Source organism: Lipophrys pholis, assembly GCF_963383615.2.
Source record: "Lipophrys pholis genome assembly, chromosome: 7".
NCBI classification, from domain to species: Eukaryota; Metazoa; Chordata; class Actinopteri; order Blenniiformes; family Blenniidae; genus Lipophrys; species Lipophrys pholis.
In genome coordinates, this window is record NC_137638.1 from 13223271 (window position 1) to 13247113 (window position 23843).

Genomic DNA, 23843 nt, shown 5'->3' on the forward strand with positions numbered 1-23843 from the left:
CACGGACATTCACATGGGCAGATGATGACGTTGGATTGCTGTTACAGGTGACTCAACTATAAAACTAGGGAGAATATGAACTGGCAGTCATGTCAAGTTGCGTTTTCCCTTTTATTCATTCACGAGAAGTTTTCCCTTAGAGTCGTTTTTCAAAAAGTTGCATTGTCAGTGGCCAGGGCACCGTTGTCGTGTAAATGGGGCTTAAATGCTTTGACTTGCTTATTCCAAAATAAAAGTCATCGCAAAGTTTTGAATAGTTTTTGCTGTTTCTTTGTGATATGCAAAAGCAAGTTTGATCAAAATGTCAGTCAGCAGCAACATGTTTACCGTCTCACACAGGCTTGAATGAAGAGACAGACGTCAGTTTTCTCTGCGTTTGTTGAAGAAATTGGTTCGGGATTGATTCTGTCGTAGGAAAGCACAAAGAGTTTTTTTTCCCATGCATACGTAAATTTATTATTTACGTCTATTTGCCAATAATGTGGAAAAAGAGACAACATTGGCATACAGCGTCCTGTTGATGCCAGTCTGTCTTAGAAGACACACGGAAGCAGACAGTTTGCATTTGTTACTTGAGCATCGTGTTTGTGTGGGGCTGTCATGCCGGTCGTCATTTAATAACTTTTTTTAAATGTTTAAAAATAGACAAGTTAGTGTTTCTCATTAAACGAAAAGCACAAAAAGCGAGTGTTTTAAGAGCAATGACAGACTTTTTTTGTTACAGCTCATCCTAAAATGATGGTCTTGGATCATCTCCTGATTCAGCATAAGTGTTATTACTAGAATCCCAGATGATTTGGTCGTTCGAAAAAGATGGTCTCAATAAAATTGGATTTACGCTCCATTTGGTGCAGCAGCCCGAGATGCTCAGGTCCACAGTCGCTTAGCCAACGAGGAGTCTTTCTCCTTTAGTCTCACTGAGGAGACGGCGTGAAAAGGAGTGCATCAATAAATCAAATTCCAGCTGCAGTGATGAATCTAATAAAAGTTAGTTTTAATCTTGCATGCTGAAATAAATAATTACATTGTGCAACTCTGCTAATGGTCTACTTTTCCCTTGATAAAACCGACAAATATTTTAGTACCGTATTAAAGCAAAGACGAAGCATTCTTTTTTCTTGTTATTTTGCTCAGATTTGTACCCCACACCTCTTAAACCTGCAAATATGGGAGCCAAGACTCCAGTCTCTGGCATGACCGTGCCGCTTTTTATGGAGCGCCTGCCTTTGCAGTGAACAGGAAGATGACTTTGAGGACACTTGACAGTTCTGTGCCGTATTTCCAAGAGATTATGGCTACTACACATTTTACAGCTCCAGAAGTTTAAGCACATGAGTGTGTAGAAGTCAGACTCTTGTCCACAAAGTCAAAGTGCCCTGTGCTGTAATGGAGCGGGCTGTTAAAGAGTAGCACGATAGCATCAGCGCTCTCTCATTATTCTTCAGTTTGTTGTTGTCTTTTTGTTTTCCCCTTGTGACTGAGCTGTTCTGCGTCATTAAACTGAGTCCATCTTTAAATTGACTGCTATTGCCAATTTGAGCTAACAAAGCACCGTTGGTTGAGCGTATCTGTTATTATTATTTTTTTTTCTCTTTTCTTTTCACAGAATATCTTCAACAACCACATGCTGGATGTGAACGTCAGGTGGCTGGCGGTGCTGTACTTCAAAAATGGCATTGACAGATACTGGAGGAGAGTCGCACCTCAGTAAGAACCGGCGCTCCTCTCTTGTTCCCGGCTGCTGTCGGCTTTACTCCCTCACTTCTCCATCGTAGGCTTTTTCTTCTCACTCTTTCTCACGTTGCTCATTGTTACTCTCTCACACATTGTCTCATCCTCTCCTGTCTCTATTCATCAGCGCTAATCTCGTTACCTGTTTTGCAAGCCGCTTCATTTTCTCTCTCTCTCTCCTCTTTTATTTTTTTGTCATCACAGATTTGTTGTTGCGTTTTTCCTCGTTTTGTTTATATTCCGTCCTTCTTTCACTTCCACGCCGTCTTTTCTTTCCCCTGTTATGGCTTACGTCTGCAATTCCCATCTTTACCGACGTTCACAGCTATAGTCTTTCCCATTTCTACCTTCCATCCTGATTATTCATATCATTGTGATTTGATTTTACATTCAGGTTATTCTTTTGTGTTACACCGTCTGCGGTTATTCAAAGCCCGCAGTCCATCTTTTGGTAAATGACTAACTGGCTTTTGTTAGGTGTGAATTGAATATTTGCTTTTAAATTCAGTAGACAGTGGCTGGCTGGAGGGTAACCCGTCCTGCCTCAGCATTCTGCCAAAAGTCTCTGACCACTTAGAATTATTGCTATTCTCTTCTCTGTAAAGTCCCCCCCCCTCTTTCCAAAGTTTTTCACTTTTGTCAGTAGTTCAGTAAACTCCGGTTTATTTTCTGGAGTGCTGTGCAAGGGTTTTGGTCTTTGGGTCATTGATGAGATTACGTTTGGAACAGTGCCATTTATTGAAGAGCTGTAGACGATGCGAGACGACCACGCACGCTCACACTCACACCTAAGAGCGATTTAGGGTCACCAATTCACCGCACATGCATATTTTATTCTATATTTATTATAAGAGTTCAAGATTCTAGTAAATTAATTGCAAGCGGTTCTCTCCTTATCACTGTTTTGAGAAGGATTCCAATTTTCATGTTGCAAGAAGTAGGGGGGGGGGGATATGCCTTTTGGAGAACATTCTCACATTTCATAGTCGATGAAGCATATGCCTCGCTCATAATACAGAAAATGACTTGGTTCTTTTATGACTGAGTCCCACAGTTCGAGTATTGTGCATGCTGGTTCATTGACATGTCTGTGTCACTTAAGTGAAATGGTGCCTTCATAAATGCTGTTAGTTCCACCTGTGTTGCCTCTGCGACAAGCTTAATGTTCTGCGAAAAACAAGGTCAACTACTTGAAGTTGAAAAACGTCCTGTGCCTTCTTTGTAATAAGACTCAGACCTCAACCCTAAATACTGGAATTATGAGACAAATTCAACACAAACCACAGTGTTACACAGTTGATCCAGGTAGCAGTACATCAGCAACAGTTATATACGGTGAAAAATACTTAAGGTCGAGGCAAAATTACAGTTTTTGTTCATGTGGGCTGGTTGTTCTTTTCACGTCCCAGTCTGAACAGACTGTCATATCTAATGCAGCGCATACGCTTCACTATAATTATTCAAAACACAACTCCAGCTTCAAAGTAACCCTTGAAAGTTCAACTCTTTAAACTTTGGGAAGCACAAAGCGTCTAACATTATTGTGATGATAGTAAAAATGCATAATCCAAAACCGGAGTGTCAATCAAATGGGCCAAACCAGGCCCCCTATTCTGATCCGTGGGACGACTTTTTAAGGTGTACAAATGGCAAAGAACACATTAATTTAAAGGGACACCAGGTTGTACGATAATTATTGGGAATCGCACTGTTTTAGCAAGAGTGGCAGACGTAAGTCAACAGCTGGATCTCCGTACCCTTCCCCTGAGTTGTGTCTCAACACAATCCTGTCTCTGAGTTCTGATGATGGATGAATCAGTGGAAGGACGGCGTACCTGAGCTCAATTTTGAGCTGGATGTGATTCTTTAGTTTATTTGTAATAATTTTGCCCCCAAAAATTGGGAAAAGCAAAGCGCTGTGAACGCTTTAAGAAAGCACGGTATCTTCCATCCTTTCATCATCTGCGCGTCTTTGTCCAACGGATGGTCGCAATGTGCTGAAGCCAATTCCAGCTGACTTTGAGCGAAGGCAGTGTTCACCCTGGTCAATTCAACGATCTATCACAAGGCAAATACCGAGACACACACTCAATCTAGAGGAGACTGTGGAAAGAAACGGGAGAACTTGCAGTCATTGCTGACCACTTGAAAACTGGACATTTTTCAAAATTAGTGGTTGGTTCATTATCTCACTGAAAGCTCCCCCAAGACCTTCACCCTAAGTATAGTTTTATTATTCTGGGTAATGCAATTCTCACATAAAATGGTTAGGTCATGTTCAGACTGGATTATTCTTCAATAAACACAATGCACAGTACTAAAAGCATCAAAATAGTATCACGACATGATAGAAGTTTAGTTTTGCTTTTGGATTTTGCCTGAGGAGTCACCGTTGTTTTAGCACAAGGAGTGTTAAAAAGTAGAACAGCCTATACTGCTGCCACTACCTGCTGAGTGAATGACTCACCTAAGCTACTGACTGGTCTGTATTGTTTCCTTAAGTTGGCTCCGGGTATTTTAAAAAAATTTTTTCTACCAGCAAATAATATAGTTGAAGTGAGGACATCTATAACAGCTGCATCATTTACTGGTCACCAGATATCTACAGCTTGTGTATTCAAATAGTTTTTTTGCTTGTACGATTGTCAGACTTTCTGGCTTCTTTTGCCTACAGACCAAAAAAAAATGAGGCTCCGATACGCCTCCTTTTATTTTTTGGAAGTCTTTCATCCTACATTTCTTTAAAGCTTGCCTCATCTTCACTGTTTGTGTGTGTGTGTGTGTGTGTGTGTCAAATCTAGTTTCACTAATTCACACTCTCCCTCCAAGTAATTTGTCTTCCACTCGTATTTGTTCTTTTTTTCTGCCCAGGGTTATACAGCATGATTCATTCCTCACTCTTCTCCACATCAAACGCTCTCCCGCTGCTGCGTTTCAGCTGCAGTTGAAACATACAGTGCAGGGAGGATTGTAGTGAGACATTTCTGTGCATATTCCCATCATTACGAGCTCCTTCAAAGTCCATTTTTGAACGGGAAGAAACCCCCCCCAGTCCTGTTCACAACATCTGAGCCCAAGGATAACAGGCAGTTTATCCAAAGTTCATTAATTCAATCAAGCAGCTGGCAGGTCGCACGCCATAAAATGTTGGACGTTTGATCGATCAAATCAATCCCGCAACAAGCTCTCGAATTGATCTCATATTTTTATCTTCATCACATTAAAGTCTGGCTTCACAGCGCCAGAATCCTAAATGAGATAATAGCAGGCTTCCTCTGATGTGTGCTGCATTCGGCAGCCCCTGAGAGGCTGGCTTGCTGTTGTTATAGTGTGACATTGCAGCTCTGAAGTGAGCACTGTCACCTTCACCAGCGTGTCCTTACTTTTAAGGCTCGGTCCTATTTTCTGTGGGAGATTTGTGTGCTTGCTCCTTCATCCGTGTGTGCCACAGTGTATACCATGGTTCCCTTCTCCACCTTAATCAACGTGAACCATTTAGAAATGGCACAAACTTTTTCAAGGAAACGATGTTTAAAAACCTGACGGTTCATTTAAAAATTCTTACTTATATGTTTTTTTTAATATAATTTTCTTCCTCTCTGTGTCTTTCTCTCCCACTTCCCGTGAATGCCTTTGCGATTGGTTCGCTGACAGTGCGTTGTCGGAGGAGGAGAAGACGTCATTGCGAGCTGGTCTCATCACAAACTTCAATGAGCCTGTTAATCAGGTAAGTGGACTAAAAGTGGCATGCACAGAGAGAGAGAAAAAAACCCATTTGCTTGTTCTTCAATTCTTATAATAAGTAAAGTAATTGTAAGATGACTTTCTCCCAAACCGTACATTATAGTGGGAAAAGCATCATGCTCCTTGGTGACTTGCCACAGGCTGGGATGAAGAAATGTAACTCACTAATAAGTAGATTCAATGTGACGGGTACAGACTGATTTTTGTATTGGGTGTGTAGTTTCTGCTCAAGAGGTTTCTTGATTGCGAATGCTGCAGCGAAGAAATCATTCAGAAATCAAGCAAGTGTGTGATGCATCTGTCCGAGGGGACAGTGAGGGTGTGGGTAAATGATGGCCATCCATCTCGGTTTCTACAGGTTGCCCGTCCCTGAGGGACAGCTCTCTAACATGAGGACTGATAGAGTCCATATGGCAAGCAATGAATACCATTTAAACGCCATATGTCTCTCCAGTTGCAGCCTCATCTTGTCCAATCAGGACTCCAGAAGTGGTTGTGTATTTGTGGCGTGTTTTGGCGCCAGTGCTCCCGTACTTTGTAGACGGGTTTAGAAGTTCGACCAACCAAGACGAGTTTTTGACCCCATCTGAGTTTCATGTCGACATAAAGACTGATTGATGCTTAAAAATAAATTTGCCTGCACACTCATTGTTTATCACTTAATAAAACAAGACCATTAAAAGATATTGAGCAGGAATATGGCTGTGTTCATTCAAGCATTTATTTCATAGACGGTGCTATAATTCTTTTGTTATAGTTACTAATAGCTTAATGACTTTTGGAATAGCCATCACACATCAAATGCATCCTTGTTTAAAAACATAACTGTCATAGACACTGAACAAACCCGTCCCCTCAAAAAAACAAACAAAAAAAAAAAACAACCCCCCCCCCAAAAAAAATATATTAAAACACTTTCATTAAATATTGGCAAAAAATCCAAGTTACAGAGTTATTGCATAGACACTACTGTTCTAAGCCTTTTTGTGAATTGTAGGAAAAAAAATGCTGAAAGGCAGAAATGCTTTAAGAAAAAAGTTGCTAATATTTACTTAATCGGTGAAGGCACTGTGCACAGTACTGTATGTGTCTCATAGTCCAAGTGCACGGAGTTTTCCAATTGGAAGGTTGCCGGTTCGATTCCCTATCTCCACCTGCCCACATGTCGAAGTGTTTTTGAGCAAGACACTGAAACCCACACTGCTCCCAGTGGATGGACTGAGTGCTTATGCATTCTACACCTTCACATTCAAACACTTGGCTGTTGCAGCAAGACAAAATATTTTTTTAATAAAAGGGGTCTTGTAATGATTACTAGTCTAACAAGTAATGAGTTCTAATTGCTCAGTTGGTGTTCACTGAGCAACGGAATATATCAAGTGAAGGTGTGACGGGGTCAGCTGATGTAATGATCGAACAGTGGAAATACAGGGAAAAACAGGAGAGACACACTGATTAGTATGCGCCTTATGATCTCGAAGGGAGTTCTTCATTCTGTTTTGTATTAAAGAAGAAGTCATTTAAAATTCTTGTCAAGTCCACTTTGACTTAACCACCTTCTGCTGTGTTTACGCTTCGCCTCTTTACGTTTTCCTCTCTCTGTGTTTTTCCCGATAGATAGCAACCCAGATCGCAGTACTGATAGCCAAGGTGGCCCGTCTGGATTGCCCCAGGCAGTGGCCAGAGCTCATCCCAATTCTGCTGGAGTCGGTGAAGGGTCAGGACGGCCTGCAGCAGCACAGAGCGCTGCTTACCTTCTACCATGTCACCAAAACCCTCGCCTCCAAACGACTGGCACAGGACAGACGCCTTTTCCAGGATGTAAGTCCACACCGCTATTTTGTTTGCAAGTTAAACCTAAATTAATTAATTCACTGGAATTCCTTGTCTTCTGCACTTCGGCTGCAACAAACGGACATCGGGTAAAAGTCAATTTATGAAAATATAATTATATATTATAAAATATAACTTTTGAACAGAAACTTGTGTCAATCCCGCTGTTTGAACGAGAAGTTTGCCTGCAAACGTCACGCTACGTGATGGTGTCGGAGCTGTCGATGTGAGGGGGCAATGCCGGGTGTGCTCATGGCCGAGAATGAAAACAAGATAGCCGGAGCAGCAACAGTCAGACGGCAGTTAACACAGCCCATGCTAGAGATACTCTGAACAGCTGACATTAATTGATTTACACAATGTTGTGAGATAATTTGCCTTTTAGTTATTTGACTATTTACACGATTTAGCCTGTTGGAGAGCCTTAGTGCTGCATTGTGCTTGCAAGGTTTTTGTGTTTAGTTTTCAATCGAAGAAGAAGTAAAAACATATTTGTCTCTAAATTAAGGTGATTTTACTGGTTCCTCTTTTCCTGATCAGCTGGTAGCACTCATCATAACAAAATAAAAATCAATTACAATCAATCTATGTGATTGGTATCAGTGATGGCGCCCATGGCTGATCGGTATCGGAATCAGCAGCATAAAACCTGATCAGCATAACCCTGTGGTATCTCATGATAGCTGTCAGTTTTGCATGTGTGCGGGTGTAGAAGCACATGTCTGTCAGCCATATCTCTAGTCCTCAGTACCAGCTGAAATAGTTGGAGGAGCATGTTGGCTACACCGTCAGAGATGATGCGCTCGCAGCACTTCATTAACCGGCTCCTTGCTTTATCAGCCCACTTTGTTGAGGGTCCGGCCGCCCACTGTATTTTCCGCTTGACATCGAGCCGATAGATAAAGGGAATAGTGTTTGTGGGTCAGTGGATAAGTGATTGAAGTAACGAAAGGATACGGGCGACAGGAGGAATTCTTGCACAAGATGGTATGATGTAATGAATGAAATTGATAATTGGATTTGAGCATGATTGGGGGCTCCAGAATTGATGGTGTGAATTCTGTGTTTGCACTGCGGTGGACTGGTGACACGTCTCATTTGTACCAACAGTGAGCTGGAATTAGTTCCAGCACACCACGATAGAATATTGATAAATTAATTAGTTATTTCATTTAAGGCTTTAGAGATATTTGGCACATAATCAGTGGTGATGCAGACAACTAATGATTATGTGCTTCAAAGCCAATAACAGAGCTGGCTCTGGTCAAAAGATGATGAGTTGTCGACTCCAGCTACGAGAGCGCTACAGTATTGCACGTTTTGAGTCTTGATAGTGACTCATTAAGGTTTCTGCAAGTCTTGGTGGCGACACATTCATTAGATTAAAGTTTGGATCTCAGAGGCGTTGAAATGGAAAATACGGTTCCTTCAGGATAGGACACTCCTGGTTTACAGGGTGGGTTTTCATAAAGACGACGTCGACTACAATGAACTGCATCGCCAGGGCGCTTTAATATCAACGCGAAACAGAGAATGGACTTGCGCCTGGAGAAAATCTGCTTCTCCTGTTCTCTTTGTTAGCAGTTGTGTAAAGAAGCACTCACACAGGTCCTGCAACTTCAGTACTTTTTCAGATGTGCAGGCAGACCGCAGGGGGCGGGAAATAATTGGTTCTCGGTGCCATTGTGATGCTCTCCTAAATGATTCAGCAACAATCCAGCAAATGCAATATTTGGAATACAGATAGTTTTTCAGTCAAAGTCTGCCAGCTACACAAATAAGCAGCTTAATTTCTTCATTTCTTAACCACTTTGTTGTCAGCGGAGCGGATTGAATTTGTCGCCATTGCCTTTTGAAGTTCTGGTGATGTTATCGAGGGATCACATCAGTTTTTGTGTTGGACATCGGTCCCGTGTGCCACCTGGAGTCGGGATGAGGGCTATACTCGTGAAATTGTTGCGAGCTTCTACAAGAACGTTAATTTGAAATTTACGACTCTGGGAGGAGCACTTCAGTGCAGAAAAGCACGCAGCAGGTCTCTGGCGTTGGTTCACAATTGTCTGTTACAAAAATGCTCAACTGTGTTGCGTTGAAGTGGCGTTGAACTTTTGTGATGCACTGCATTGTTTTTTTTTCATTTTTATTTTTGCATCTTGTTATTCTCATTTTCAGTCATCACAAGTCTGTTGTTGCTTCAAGGATCTGACAAATATTTTACTTTTGTTCATGTTCAGAGTAGCTGCCTTGATTAAAGAGACAAATATACTGTGAAGTTCATGCAGTTCACATAAAATATCTTTAAAATGTCTATTAGGTTGCCTGACAAGACTCCTTTAAAGTCATTTAAAAACAACCCGTAATTATTGTCTGTGGTTTGATGATGGTATCTTCTCAGAACACTTTGATTTTACCACTAAAAGACATCAGCAGTCTCTTATGTGATGGATTTCGTCTTCAGGCTCATTATATCTGTTTTGTTTGCAAATGTGACCGGGTGGCACTATCAGTGTGGTGCGAGGAAAGGCTCAGTGAAGAAGGAGAAATTCAGAAACTAGACATCAGCATATCCTTCTTACAGATTGGACACATTTAGGTTTAACGGATTGCTTTTGAGTGGAAAATGTCCTTGACCCGTAAACGCCATTGCCATCTTGTTGACGAGGTTTAATTCTTGTTCCGCCTCCATCCTATCATACAGAGCCGTTTGGTATTAAGACAAATGGTCTTTGCTGATTATCACAATAACAACAAAACCTGTGTTTGGCAACCCAAATGTGCATCACATTGAAGGAGTTTCCTCCGTGGAGGAAGGCGAGCGAGAGCTTAAAAACTCAGATTATGTTAATTAGTCAGAGTGATTATTAGTAAGGATGTTCCTGTGACTGATTTCTCTGTTGACTAAACAAAAATTTTAATTAGGACGAGTCAATAAGCCCACGAAAGGACGATGTTTTATCAGGATTTCACAGTTTTCAGACATGTATATCCTGAAGGTTTTGGCTTTACCAAGTTTGGTAGAATCACGACTTGCAAACTCAATTGCTGTGTCATCTTCTCAGACGGGGTGAGATCCCAGCGTCTCTGGGTAAATGATATCATATGATATGGCCTGAGTGTGGCTGGCTTGCTGGGAATGCTCGCAACATCAGCTGTTGTTCCATGTGTGTGAATATACAACTGCTTGAGTTGAATATTTTGAATTGATCTATTTTCATAGTCAAAGGTACCTACAAAAGTGCAGTCTGCAGGCGGGCGACGGATACCTCTAACATTGTCTGGTGGTGGGCAGCTGCCAGACAGTCAAGCAGCCTTCCACTTGATTAAAAACCTGAAGGAAAAAAAACGAAAACCCATTTTCTCTGCAGACTGGTGAAGACACAGACATTTCATCGTTTGGCTGAATGATTGTCTTTATCCCGAGTAACTTCTGACCTCCACCTTTTCCCTCTCAAATTTAGGATAAGTTTTCTTTGAACACACTCATTAAATGAGAACATTTGTTATACACCTCATTTTTAGGGTTTTCACGTTGTTTTCAGTATGTCTTTAAAATGAGATTATATCCCGTTGGGGAAAATAAAAAAAAGACACATCTAAGCTCATCACAAACAAGATGATAAAGTGAGAACAAAACCGGCAGCGGTGAGGAAGACAAGTGGAAAAAATGAGATCGTTTCCCATACTTGGCTCATCGCTTTTTAGGTTTCATGCATTGGATTAGTTTGGGATCTCAGAAATGAAAAGTGGCAAGCTCTTGAGAAATCTTCCCAAAGAAGGAAATTGCCAATCTCGCAGTTTCTGTAAAGAATATATCAAAGCCGATGCTGTGCTGTCAAAGCAGGGATTTCTCTTGCAGCAGACATACGTCACTAACTTAACCACTGGTTCCCAGGCTTTCCCCCCCGCTCTGGTTGATTCTTCACTGTTACCCACAAAACAGTTCGTTTTGTAAAGAGGTGCTTAGCTCCTTTTTAGATTATCATTTGATCTGTTCACAGCCTAATTTATTATGCCGTTTGCTCTAATGTTTATAATCACAGTGAATTCGGCAAATATATTGCTTCTCAGGACTGTCGCACCGAAATATCGAGCAACTGTTGGTGAATATTTTTGAGATTTAATGCATACCCATTTCTCGGTTTATTCCTTTGTTTTGAAACAAATACACAAGCAAAGCATGCTCCCAGACTCATCATGATGTCTCAGCAGACTTGTGTTTTTCACTCAACTGCAAGGATCGACATGGGCCGTTCTCAGCTGATGAAAGTGAGAGCACGCTGGTCTACCTTTTGATGATTTTGATTAGTTTCTATAGGAGGATGCCCATCATGAAGAAAAAAATGGAATCGCTCGGGCCAAAATTTTATGGCAATTGGAAGTTCATTTGGAGCGCAAATGAGAAAAGAGACTCCGAGGTCCCTCTTCGCCCTCACGACATTCATGGCCGCGGTCCTTTGATGTTATACAAGAGATGCTGTTTGTGAATCCGGTGTGCTCGTGCCTTTGTGTTCATTTCCCTGTGTTGATCAGAATAGCGAAGAACGCCCGCACAGACCCAAATAATGTTATCTGCGTGTGACTGACTGCACTGTTGATGTGTATGTTGGCAGCTGGCGTCAGGCATCTACAGCTTTGCGTGCTCTCTGTGGAGCCATCACACCGACTGCTTCCTCCAGCAGATTTGTGCCCGGGATGAGGCCGCAGCAGTCAGCTCATTGGAGAGAACACTGCTCTCCCTGAAAGGTAACAACACGCATGCACACTGTGATTTATGGGCTCATGGAAAGAAGTGCGGTGCTCTGTATGTGATGCCAAATGGAGCGCCGTGTGATTTCTTTTTTTTTTTTTGCAAGTAGAGAAAAAGAAATGCTGCTCTTATGGGTTCCGGTATTTAAAATCAAACCAAATGTGAATTTGTGACAATTAAATGTGCATTTGCGGGGAAATATACTCTGCTGAGATTAGTGTCGTATTGCAAATGTTTTTCAAAGCTGAATCAGTTTTCAGGCACCGTGCTGAGTGAAGGTCACCTATGTTTTTGAGGTGCTTAATTCCCATCTCAAATCTGCACACGTACAACCCATAATATTGTAATACCAAAAACTATTTTATCCAAAGCAGACAATTTCCATGGATTTTCATTTAATTGCACATGAGCTGAAAATATTCAATACCATTTTTTGCTTTTAATTTTGCTTTAATCACAATAGAAAAATGTTGCATAACATGATTCAACACATGACTACATATTCACAACTATTGACTCACTCAACTCTGTTTCATGTCTGCTTTGTATAAGAATGGAATCTACAGTTGATTTGGAGCGATGCATGCTGATTATGTTTTCTTTGTGCCCCTTAAGTGCTTCGTAAGTTGACTGTCCATGGATTTCAAGAGCCCCAACACAATATGGAGGTGATGGTGAGTCCTGAGCTCTCTGCTTTGACTTGGCTGGCAAAAAAAAAAATATTTTGAATCACTGCGTGCAAAAAACGGCTGGTTGTGATGATTGAAAGTGCTTTAAGCCTTGTCTCGGTTCAAAGAGTTCTCTCTGAGCTCGTCTCCCACGCTCAGTGTGAGGAAAGTCTGACTGCAGCGGGGACTTCAGTTCAAATCTGCTTTCAAAAAAAATTAAAAATAAATCATCTCGCCACACGCCTTGATAGGACAGCTTTGGTTTCCTCGTGGCTCAGAGTTAATGGAGTCATTTACAAAAAATGTCATCAGTCCTTTGAACTGAAGCTGCACTTATTGACTTCCTCAAGCCGTGAATGTTTTTAATAGAGTGGGACTGTCTTTTGGTTCCTTCCTTCCTGGGTCGCCACCGCAGGTCATGTGATCCATGTCTGGTTTGGAAGTTTTACATCAGGTCTCCCCCTTCGGCCAGTTGAAAGACAGTGGAGACCCGTCAAACCGCTGAACATCTGTTCACAAGCTTGTTTTCCATTATCCTGACACTGCTTCCTATGTCATTTTATAGGAGTGATTGTTTGAAATATTACTCGCTGGTTTTAGCGTTTTATGTCTTCAATCAGTAGTAAGAATGATGAACTGTGCATGTTTGGTACAGTAAATAAATAACACGATCACACTTTCTCTTTGCCGTCAGTCTGTGACGGCACCGGTGCTTTTTGGAGCCCGTTGAAAAGAATTGATGCGATTCCGCCGACTTTGCTGAGTAGGCAGATTTTATTCAGTCCACTCTTTTATAAAAGCCCGTGATTGAATGCACTTAGGATTAAATTATCTCACAGGGCAGACTTTTGAAACATGTGTGAACTTTTAAGGGCACTGCTTTTAGGCTGTCAGACTGTCAGCTACTACTTAACATGCAGTTTGGCTAATTGCTGCTGACTGGCTGATTGGATTCACTGTCTAGTGACATTTCCCATATGCAAATCAAAAAAACTGCATATGGCAAGGGGTTACTTCAAATGTCAAGATAGCTGCAAGACTTCTGTCTGTGATTGGAACTAAAATCTAGAAAGAAATGTCAACATTTTGTTGTATAGAAAAACGCAAATTTACGGCATTTTACTCCTGAGCTTCATGTGATCGTGCCCTTTGACAATAAAAGTTTGTCAGTGTCTTAACACGTCCTTAATTATGGCCGTAAGAGATTCGATTTGAATAAAGAGAAGATATAAACATTTGTGCTATCACAATAGTGTAGAGATTGCCATCTGTTCCTCCTTTTAAGTCTGTTTGGGGGCCTTCTCTGTTTGGATTTTGAATTTTCTTTCTTTTCTTCCGGTACAAAAAACTTATCTTGCAGCTGTTGCATAATGCGTGTTTTTCCAAACCCACCCTGACAACATGGCTTTAAGGAATGGGGAAGCTAACTTTCATGGCGATATCTCAGGTTAGGTCTCAGTGTTGCGTTGTGTCTGCTACTCTTAAGAAATTTGCTGACAACTTAAAAAAAAAAAAAAAAGAATTTTTAAAAATTTTTCTCTATTTGCTCGTTGGTTTGGTGGGCGGGATTTGAGCCTCTTGTGTGCCGGTTTTGACCCATGGGCCTTCTGTTTGACACCCCTGGTCGTAGCCCATAGTCTACTGGGCTCCAGCCCTGCGAGCCTAAATAGTATAAAATATAATAATTAAACACGGATAGCTGTGGCTTAAATTTGTGCTCGACACTTTTACCTTGCATCTAATTTCACTTAGTTTTGTGTGCTTAGTTGCAAAACGCAGCTGTAAGACATAAATATGGCAGAATTGTTAAGAAATGTCATACATCAAGTAAAATTTTAAAGGAGGAAAAAGGACACATACTTTTTTTTTTTTTGCTCCTGCCTTCTCTGAATTGTTTTCAAAGATCCAAACAAGGTCAAAAAGTTTTTCAAGTTGTATGACCTTTCTTGGTCGGCTATTCTCCTAAGGTCTGCCCCACACAGTCGGTTCCTATTGCAGGGTTTCTATTATTTTCCGCTTTTACTGCTTTGTTTTTGTCTGTGGTGTCTGAGATATGGTGAGGACTTCTCATGACAGAAAGTATAGTGTTTACTGAGCTCCGCTTCACCAATGAGACCGCTTGTTAACACGAAGGTGGAAGGTTGTGCGATGGTCAAAATATCCTCATTACAATGTAATTTGCATTGAGCTGTCGTCACTTATTCCGAGTTAATGTAGTAGTAATTCGAAGTTGGTATTGCATAGATGTGTAGACTATTTTTGCTCTTGAGCTTGTAGTTGATGTTCATCATCTTTTCTATTGTTCAGCTTCTGGTGAGTTTAAAGTGAACTCGCTCGCTCGATCGCTCGCCCAGGCACAGTCTACATGACAACAATCGACTGAAAACCCATTGTTTTTGCATTTTTATTTTAAAAAAGTTTCAGGTTTCGCCGGCTATGTTTTGATAACGATGGCTGAAAACAAGGATCAAACACTAAAAACCAAGTTTTCATTGTGGGCAATAGCAGGCGCTGTGTTTATGTAACAAAATCACCTATATATGCACGCAGTGAACGGTACGCTGTGAACATTGAAGCTCCTTTAAACAGAGTGTTGTTTTGGCTCACTCGGATCAAATGTCTCCACATGTGATCCAGATGACGGTGTAGTAAATGTACACTTTATTGGAGGAGCATTCAAAATGTATTCACATTTCAAGTCTTATACCTGAATACTGGGTATAACGGCCTGATTGAATTAAACTGGAACGAAGTTGATGTTCATTGGAGAGAATGAGTCAGACACACTAAATTAAGAAAATGGAACTGATGATGTTGAAACCTTTCACTTCATTTTTTTTCACTCATTCTGACAAATGCTATGCATTTATTTCTCAAAACAGAAGTAATTCAGTTCATTTTGACGATTTGGTCAGATTATTTACCTTCTAAAATGTATTGCAGGCTTAGATTTTATCCCACATTTTTCTTACTGTGAGAGTTTGTGTCTTTCTCTCATTCTTTGATTCAACTGATTTACTTTTTAAGATGTTTATGGCTTGTCAGCTTTCGTTTCCTCTATTCTGCCGAGACATTTGTAACATTAAAGCTTTCATTCTTTAGAGTTTCTATTTGGAAATGTAGTAAAGAGCCTGAGAGTTAGATTTAGCTTCTATCCAGCACATACATCAATAATTAACTTAGTGCCCTGCATTTGATCTTTGTTTTAATCAAACCAGGTGTTCTCAAACATTTTACAATATGTAGCAACTGAGGAATTAATAAGTACCACCACTATGAACAGCATGAACTTACACTAGCAGACGCCCACTCGGTTCACTGTTGCCCAGCCGAGCAGACATTTTTGCCACTGTACAAAGCAGTAGCATTATAGCAGGCACTTAAACTCATCATAAGAAGGTCAAGCACCTCTTTATCTCTCATAAATACAGCAAGGGAGAATATTAACAGCTGTTTTTTATTCATTAACGCATACACACTGTAAGCTGTGTGTATGCTATTTTTCTGTTTCTTCATCAAATGTGCTTTTTAGCAGCTGGTATTGACGTGAAATTAAGAAAAGTGTGTTTTGATGTTTTCAAATTGCTATAATTTTACAAGATTACTTTAACTGTATTGTGCTTACCAGGAGAGCGAGTGAACATTCCCTATATTTAATGTTTCTTAAGACTTATTAAGTAGTCTCAGTGCTTATCAGACATACTGTGCAAAATGGTTCAAAACGGCTTCTAATATAAGCGCACTTTGGAGGGTTTTTAAAAAGTCTCTTTTAAGCTCTTTTTATGCAACGTTCAATATGAAAGCACATTATTCTTGCATTTTCGTTTCAGAAAAGTTTCCTACTACCCAGCAGCATTTTGAAAACGATGTCCATTTACACAGAAATGGAAGAAAAAAAAAAGTAGTTGGCATGCCGGACTGCAAGTTGGTGCAGTTGGTTGTTTTTGTGATGAAACCACACATGGCACACGTGGATGAAACCACACAGACATTGGCGAGCACACGGACATTCTTATGGACAGACGACGAAGGTGGATTGCTATTCCAGGTGACTCTTAACTATAAAAGTACGGAGTCCCAGGAGAAAATGTCATGACACGTTTTTGTTATTGCCCGTCTACTCGCGCATGTGCAGAAGAAATGTTTACGATAGTAGCAGGAGCAATGTTTCTGAAAAGTTTCGTTTTTCACCATCTATACGGAGTCGCAGTATTTTAAAAAACTTTCAGTGACTCCGTGCACCATTGTTGTTTAAACGGACACCCAAAATACAACCAAACCTTTGTGTTTAAACGAAACAGTAGTCGTGTAAACAGGAGCTTAGTCCGTTTGACTTTAACTTGGGCTGTGCCAGTTACAAGCTTTAGACTTTAGCTGCTGTAATTGTATTTATTCACATTACGGAACATAGTTGGTTCGCTAGTTTGTTTTATATGTGTTCTTTTTACTACAAAGACAACTGACTAGTTACTTCTCCCCACACTAAGAAAAAAGCCTTTTATGTAGATGTTAGCATCTCGGTGAACAGTCTGTTTGAATTCAACTTTTTCAAAGGGCGAGCGCCTGTCTTTGTTTGGAAGTGCTTTCTTGAACTCGGCTGAATGTGTTCTAGCCCCGTAGCAAAAAATCGTGGCAGTCACACTCGGGTCTCCAGTGAGAAAACTGTGAGCGAGAATACAATGAGTCTCCTCACACGTGACGTTGTGGAGATGTTAGGTCTGTTGTCTAATCACCGCAGTGGCAGCAGTGCTGGAGAACGGCACCGAGTTGGAACATTGTGACTCTGCAAATGAAAGATACTGTCAGTTTTTTTCAAAGAGGTGGAAATAAAAAACAGAGTCTGCATGAATTTTTTAAGTTTTTTTTTTTCTTAAGTGAATTTTTGTCCTGCATTGATTCTCAAATAAGTACAACGTATTGACGTCAGAACACGAACTTTAATAGATAATCTTCACCAGAAACATAAGTAGGGATGTACTGTAACCAGTATTGGGTCAGATACTGTGCGGAGTATTACGTGACGTCACGCGTCAGCAATGTCGCAAGCAGGCGGGCAAGAGAGCACGAGCGATGTTCATGGATTCGATTTTCAATAATGTTAATGAGAATGACTAATGTAAGGCAGAATGCAAACTATGATCTTCCACAATATCAAGAAATGGGGCGAAAGCGAGTTCGTACAAAAAAATCAGGAGGAGGTAAAAGATCATTCAACACCAGCATCTTAATCCCATTTGGACCAGCAGAGTTAGAAGGATGTCGCTCATTAGATTAAGTGCCCAGCACGCAACTCTGAGCCGTGCTACATGCTAAAGAGTTTGGGGATTCACGCACCAGCTAAACATGATTGAAGTATGACTGATGCACTTATTAACGGTGAACTGGAGTTTGTGTGCGGCACAGAGCAAGCTTCATGTACATATAGCCTTCATGTACCGTTTGTGTATTGACTATCAATTAGGCTTCATGGCATTAAGTAAGTACTGCTATCCGTACTAGGTGTCACAACTAACTAAAGGACAGTAATCATACTTGTACTTGTTCTTTAAAAAGAATGGCAATCAAGCCTCCCTTAACTTAAGTCACTAATGTAACTTTTTTTCCATTTCGGTAATGTGTTTTATGTTGACACATTAGAGGCTGAATGACGTGACATGACAGTTTTTGGGTTGAGGAGAAAGTACCAATGCTTGTGTTCAATTGTGTCAGAAAAATAAAGCAAAGACACAACCCAATATTGCACGTCAAACAGGGACACTGACTGATTCCAGTTCACAAACTGGACACACCACAAGCCCACCTAATCTGTTTCACAACGCAAACAACCACTTTTGTGTGGACTCGTGGTTAAATGATTCTGTTCTGCAGTTCCTCTGGGATTCAACACTCTGGGGGAAAGAAGTGGGAGGTCACGCACGCACGCAGAAAAGCACAACAGCCATAGGCCAGACACTTGACTACCACTAACCTAATTGCTACATCTGTGCCTTACCTTGCTCCCTGCTGCTTTCTTCTTAAATCTAATAAGGTTACTTTTATTGACGGCGCCGTCACTTTAAAAATGACTTTCCAAAACACTGCCAACACTCGACTTTGACTCCCACCACTCTTCTAATTCGTCAACCTTTATACACTATTTCTGTCCGTTTTGCTTACTTCTCACGTCACCATTGTGTTTTATTCCCTGACACTGCTCCGAGTCACGCTCATCCCCCTCTTTAGATATTTTGTCACAAGTGATTTACTTGAGAATATCTTTTCTGCCGTCCCTTTTTGCATTTTATGATTTCCTACTTGCTCTCTACGAGTATTTCTCTCATCATTTATTTCACACTCCTCGGCTTTTGCTTGGTTCTGAACCCCATCTCCCTCCCATTAGGTTTACTAATGCCTGCTGTTAACTGTGCTTTCCATCATCTCCCGCCCTCTCTGCTGTCCTCCTCTCGAAGAAGAGCCGCTCTCTCTTTACCAACTCTCATGAGTTTTGATTGATAGCTGGATGTATGATTAATGACGCCTCTGTTGACCTCGTGGCTGAACATTAATGCCGAACTAAACATATCGCGTCTCCATCTATCATCTAATTTGCCACGCTTAGCCGCCGCCATACTGTTCTACTGAACATTGATCGTCTTTCATACTGCGTTGCTTGGCACTTTTATTTATACTCCTGAATAAGGAGGCAAGTGTGCCCCCACATCCATACACACACACGTACACAGTCGGTTATCCTTTTGTTCCTATATCTGCATCTGGGCAGTACTTGTGAAGCAATCGGGAGAGATTCAACTACAGAAATGTCAGAGGGATTAAACTTTATCTCACCCTTTCTTCCTCTCTTCCTTTTCAGGGTTTCCTGAACGCAGTGTTTGAAAGGCTAAAGCAGTTCTTGGAGTGCTGTGAGTACACTGCCACACCCCCCCCCCCCCCCCCCCCCTTCCCCCCATCTGGTGCATGCAAAAGCCTACTTAAAAGTCCCAGCTAGTTTATCATACCCAAAGTTTAGGTCTGTCAAATGCGTATACTACATAGTTATTACTGGAGCCTCCAATACTTTTGCACCAAGAACATCCAATCACTGCCAACATTCAGCCACATGTGACACGAGCTTCTCAGTTCTGTCGTCGTCAACACAGATGTTGAAAGTTGAGCCAAAAAAACAGGAAGAAGCATTTACTAATTTCTTGAGCAAATTGACAATACTACAATTAAACTCAATCCAGGGAAGAATTCAGTTTTACCAAACTGAGAACCAATGAGTCTTGTTTCTAATCGCAATCCCATGTGAAGCAAACGGTTTTATGGTTTGATCTTGAGAGAGCAGGTTAAAGGCCTTTAACATTGATGGCGTTCTCATAAAGTACCAGTAGATGTGAACATTAAATCTAAGCTATAAAGCTTTCAAAAGTGATTGAGTGATCCTACCCATTTATAAATCACACCGTGGCCGTCCCATCTACTGATATTCGATTGGTTTAAATGCATGTCTAACCATTTGGTGTTTTACTGGGTGCCTTCTTCTTCATTTATCAACTGCATTTACTTAGTCGCCACACAAAGACGACCAAGCAACCAATTGTTCCAATCGCCAATGTAAGAAAATGAGCTAAATAAAGCCCCTTTGTCCCTATTGCATAATTAAATTTCTTTGTTTATGTTTAGTGAGTGAAGTCGTCATGGCAAAGAAGAACCAAAATCCTTTGTAATATTTTGACTCTTTAAATGAATTGTTCCTGAAATATTATCTGTTTATACTGTTGTGCGACTTTAGTGAACACAATTGCACAGTAATCTTGCACCATTTGCATGCCACTGTCATACACCAATGCTATAAAAGCACCATCTACTGCAGACCCCACACCCAAAGTTTTCTGAACTGTTGGAAAATACTATCTAATTAAAAAAATAATCCCAGGTCCTTGAAATACCTAGAGTTCCTGAAATGGTTCCCAGTATGTTTGGGAAGGTTTCTATGGATGAAATGCGTCTTTCGCCAATGGTCCAGGGATTCGATTTGAGTGTCCAAAGATCAAGGTGACTTTGAGGTCTTGGATTGGTTGTTAATGTTATTTCCCTGAAGACCCTTTGAGGAGTCTTTCAAACTTAGCCCACCTTTTTAATGTCCCCAAACAGAGAACTGTTTGGGGGATTAAGGGACAAGGTCACTGGCATGCAACCACAAAGTGGTAACTCCAGTTGGTCCTTGCTAAGTCTTAATCTCTCATGGGTCAAGGTAAGACAATGGTAGACATTCTGAGTCCTTAAAGCAGTTCAACCTCCCCTTGAAATGCCCCTCTAGTGGAAACAGCGTGCGCAGAATATGCCCAGCGGCAGCTTTATAATCTCACCCTCACCATCAATTGTCCCTTTTTCGTTCCCATAGAGATTTGTCATAGCTACACCCAGTGAGTGCGAGATAAATCTTACACGCCACTCCACAAGCTACCACAGCAGCAGATGTCAGTGAGAATATTATTTGAGATATCAGCCACAGGTATCCCTTCAATATTCACTCGGCTGATGACAGTGCAGACACAGGATCCCGGCCTGGTTGGTATTTTGGACTAACAGATAGGGGAAACGGCAAGGCAGCTCACAGCCGGGCCGGTGAGAAATATCAGCTCTGCACAGCCTGATAAGGTCAAATATATAAATCGAGGGTTTTTTTGGAAAGTCTTTGTGGGCCATTCAGACGTCTGGCTCTTACTGTTTGATGTATGTCCTCCAGCCAAGGTCATACATTCATTTTTGTCAGTCATTTTATTCTTAAACTTTCTTACTAAACTTCATATCCGTCACAGATAATGAATACACCTTTGTTTTTCCATCTCTGTTCCCCTGTGTGTGACTAGACGAGCACATGTGGGAGGTTTATACGTTCGACCTCGCTGACTTTTGATGATTTAGCGCGGCATCTGATAACACTACCTGCTGTTGCACACCTGCAAATCAAGAAACAATGGCGTGGACACAACGTCAATAAAACGTAATTGTGTTTTGATTTGCATAATCACTGATCTGTGCAGCATCTGGAGAAAAAAGCAAGTAAGCAGAGCAGCCTTTGAGTCAGCTCAACTTTTTATTGAATCCACCGTCACTTTAAGTTAGCAGTTCCTAAAAGTAATGCAAGTGTGCATGAAGCCAGAGGAAACAGCGACCCCTTCCTGTTAACAAATGAGTATAAGAAAGCAAGTGCGATACTGACAAGGTATTATACAATGTCAATATTAGCTGGTGCATCATGGGACATTTTATCGTGTCCTATTTCATATTGGAGCATTTTATTTTGAGTCATTTTTTATTGCTGCACTATACCGTATGCATCATGCTTGTGGCACATTTACAAGGTAACAAGGCTAAATGAACCTGTTGTAGCTTGTGGATGCTGCCATTAGACAGAAACATGTTGGTGCTTTCTGTGACGATCATTTCTAGACTTGATGGCGTTTGTCACTAATTCTTGGTAAATAAACTTTATTTTTTGTTGTTGCTCCTACTTGAAATCACATTTCTCCAAACGCCCTCTTCTTGCCGGTAATTTAATTCAAGTCCCATTATGGCTAATAAAAATCAATTGCTTGGTAGATATTGTTTCTTTAAAACGAGCTATATTTTTCAATTTAGGTGATGATACCAGTTTGAAGACTCCTCTCCTGCACACCAGACGGTCTATGCCCCGGTGCTGCTGTCAATCACCTGTGTTTGCTGTGCATATGCACAACTTCACCTCGAGCAGGCAAAACTGAAATTTAAACTGAAACAGGCTTTTCTCAGATAAGAAGATGCCTTTGATGTTTTTTAAACCACCGCGATTAGTTTGAAAGTTTGAAATTCCTAAAAGACAGAAGTGTGTGTCCTCCACAGTGTTGTTCTCAATTCTACCCCTGCATTAATTGGTATTCTAACTGAGCAATTTAAATCCAAATCTGGCTTCGATCCTCCATTTCAGTCTACTGAAAGAGACATGTCCTCTTTCAAAATATAATTAACAGAAATTAAATGGGCATATTTCTGCATGTTGTTTTCTCCTTTAAAAAGATTTCAAATAAAAACAAATCAAAAGCTTTAATGCTGTTGTTAAGTACTCGCTAAATGAGGACTCATTAGGGCTGCCAAAATAACTGCAAATAAGTCCATCTATCACAAGGACCTTTTCGTTCAAGGTCTTTTTATTTTCTTGTTTATTTTTATTTTATTTTTCAGGTCGCCAATTTGGTTCAGAAAGCACGTGCAGAGAAAAGCTGGAAAAGACGATAATCTTGTACACTAAAGTTGTGAGTTTATTCATGATAATAAATACTGTGAATAAAAGACATTATCTGCAAATATATGAATTTTATTCTTATTTTTTTTTTTTTTTTTTTACTTCATTTTGTTTTCTCCTATGTTATTCCCCTGTCTTCCATGCAGCTGTTAGATTTCCTGGAGTGCCATCCCTGTGCATTCATACCGCTGATCCAGCGTTCTCTGGAATTTGCTGTTAGCTACGTGTTCACACCCGCAGGCGAAGGAGTGACCTTTGAACGCTTCATCGTTCAGTGCATGAACCTCATCAAGATGATTGTGAAAAATGATGCCTACAAACCAGCCAAGAACATCGAAGGTGGGCTATGAGCGCAGGAGCTTGACGATTGAAGTGTTGACATAAAGTAATAAGACATGGCAGACATTGCAGATGTGATTGAGGGTAAGAAGAGTTGAATGAAAGCGTGGCAATCCTATCAGAATTTTGGATGTGTGATTTATAGAACAGCTACGAGCAAGTAGCTCTTCAAAGCTTTTCTCCGGCGATGTTTGGAGAAGCCCAATGCTGCAATACCGTCAGTGTCACTGTACCTCATCACAGTTCATCTTTATTTCAAGTTGCCTGAGGCCTCTAGTGCTTCATTAGCAACAGAGCACAGTGCCTAGTCTTTGTTCTGCCAGCCAGTGTGGTCTCTGATGAGCCTTACTGAACATCTTTCACCTGAGGTATCATCCTAGTGAGCTGCAATTTTGTGTTTAGTTATGTTTGATTGGGCCACGGCTTTAAAGAAAAGTCTGTCTCTAGATTTGCCTTCTCCACAATCTGAGCAAGCAAGGTATGCTGTGTATCTAAGTTATCTACTTTGTATTTGCAC

At 40.9% G+C, this 23843-nt stretch overlaps 1 protein-coding gene across 1 annotated transcript in view; it reads left to right on the forward strand.

Moving 5' to 3' along the window:
- Positions 1–23843, forward strand: part of ipo11 (importin 11) — a 116541-nt gene that overhangs the window by 1447 nt on the left and 91251 nt on the right. Inside the window, exons 2-9 of the mRNA XM_080467840.1 lie at positions 1607–1707; positions 5386–5458; positions 7093–7296; positions 11919–12051; positions 12671–12729; positions 19574–19622; positions 22927–22997; positions 23134–23326. Of these exons, the coding sequence (XP_080323966.1) occupies positions 1607–1707; positions 5386–5458; positions 7093–7296; positions 11919–12051; positions 12671–12729; positions 19574–19622; positions 22927–22997; positions 23134–23326 (883 nt within the window). The remainder of the gene's footprint in view (positions 1–1606; positions 1708–5385; positions 5459–7092; positions 7297–11918; positions 12052–12670; positions 12730–19573; positions 19623–22926; positions 22998–23133; positions 23327–23843) is intronic.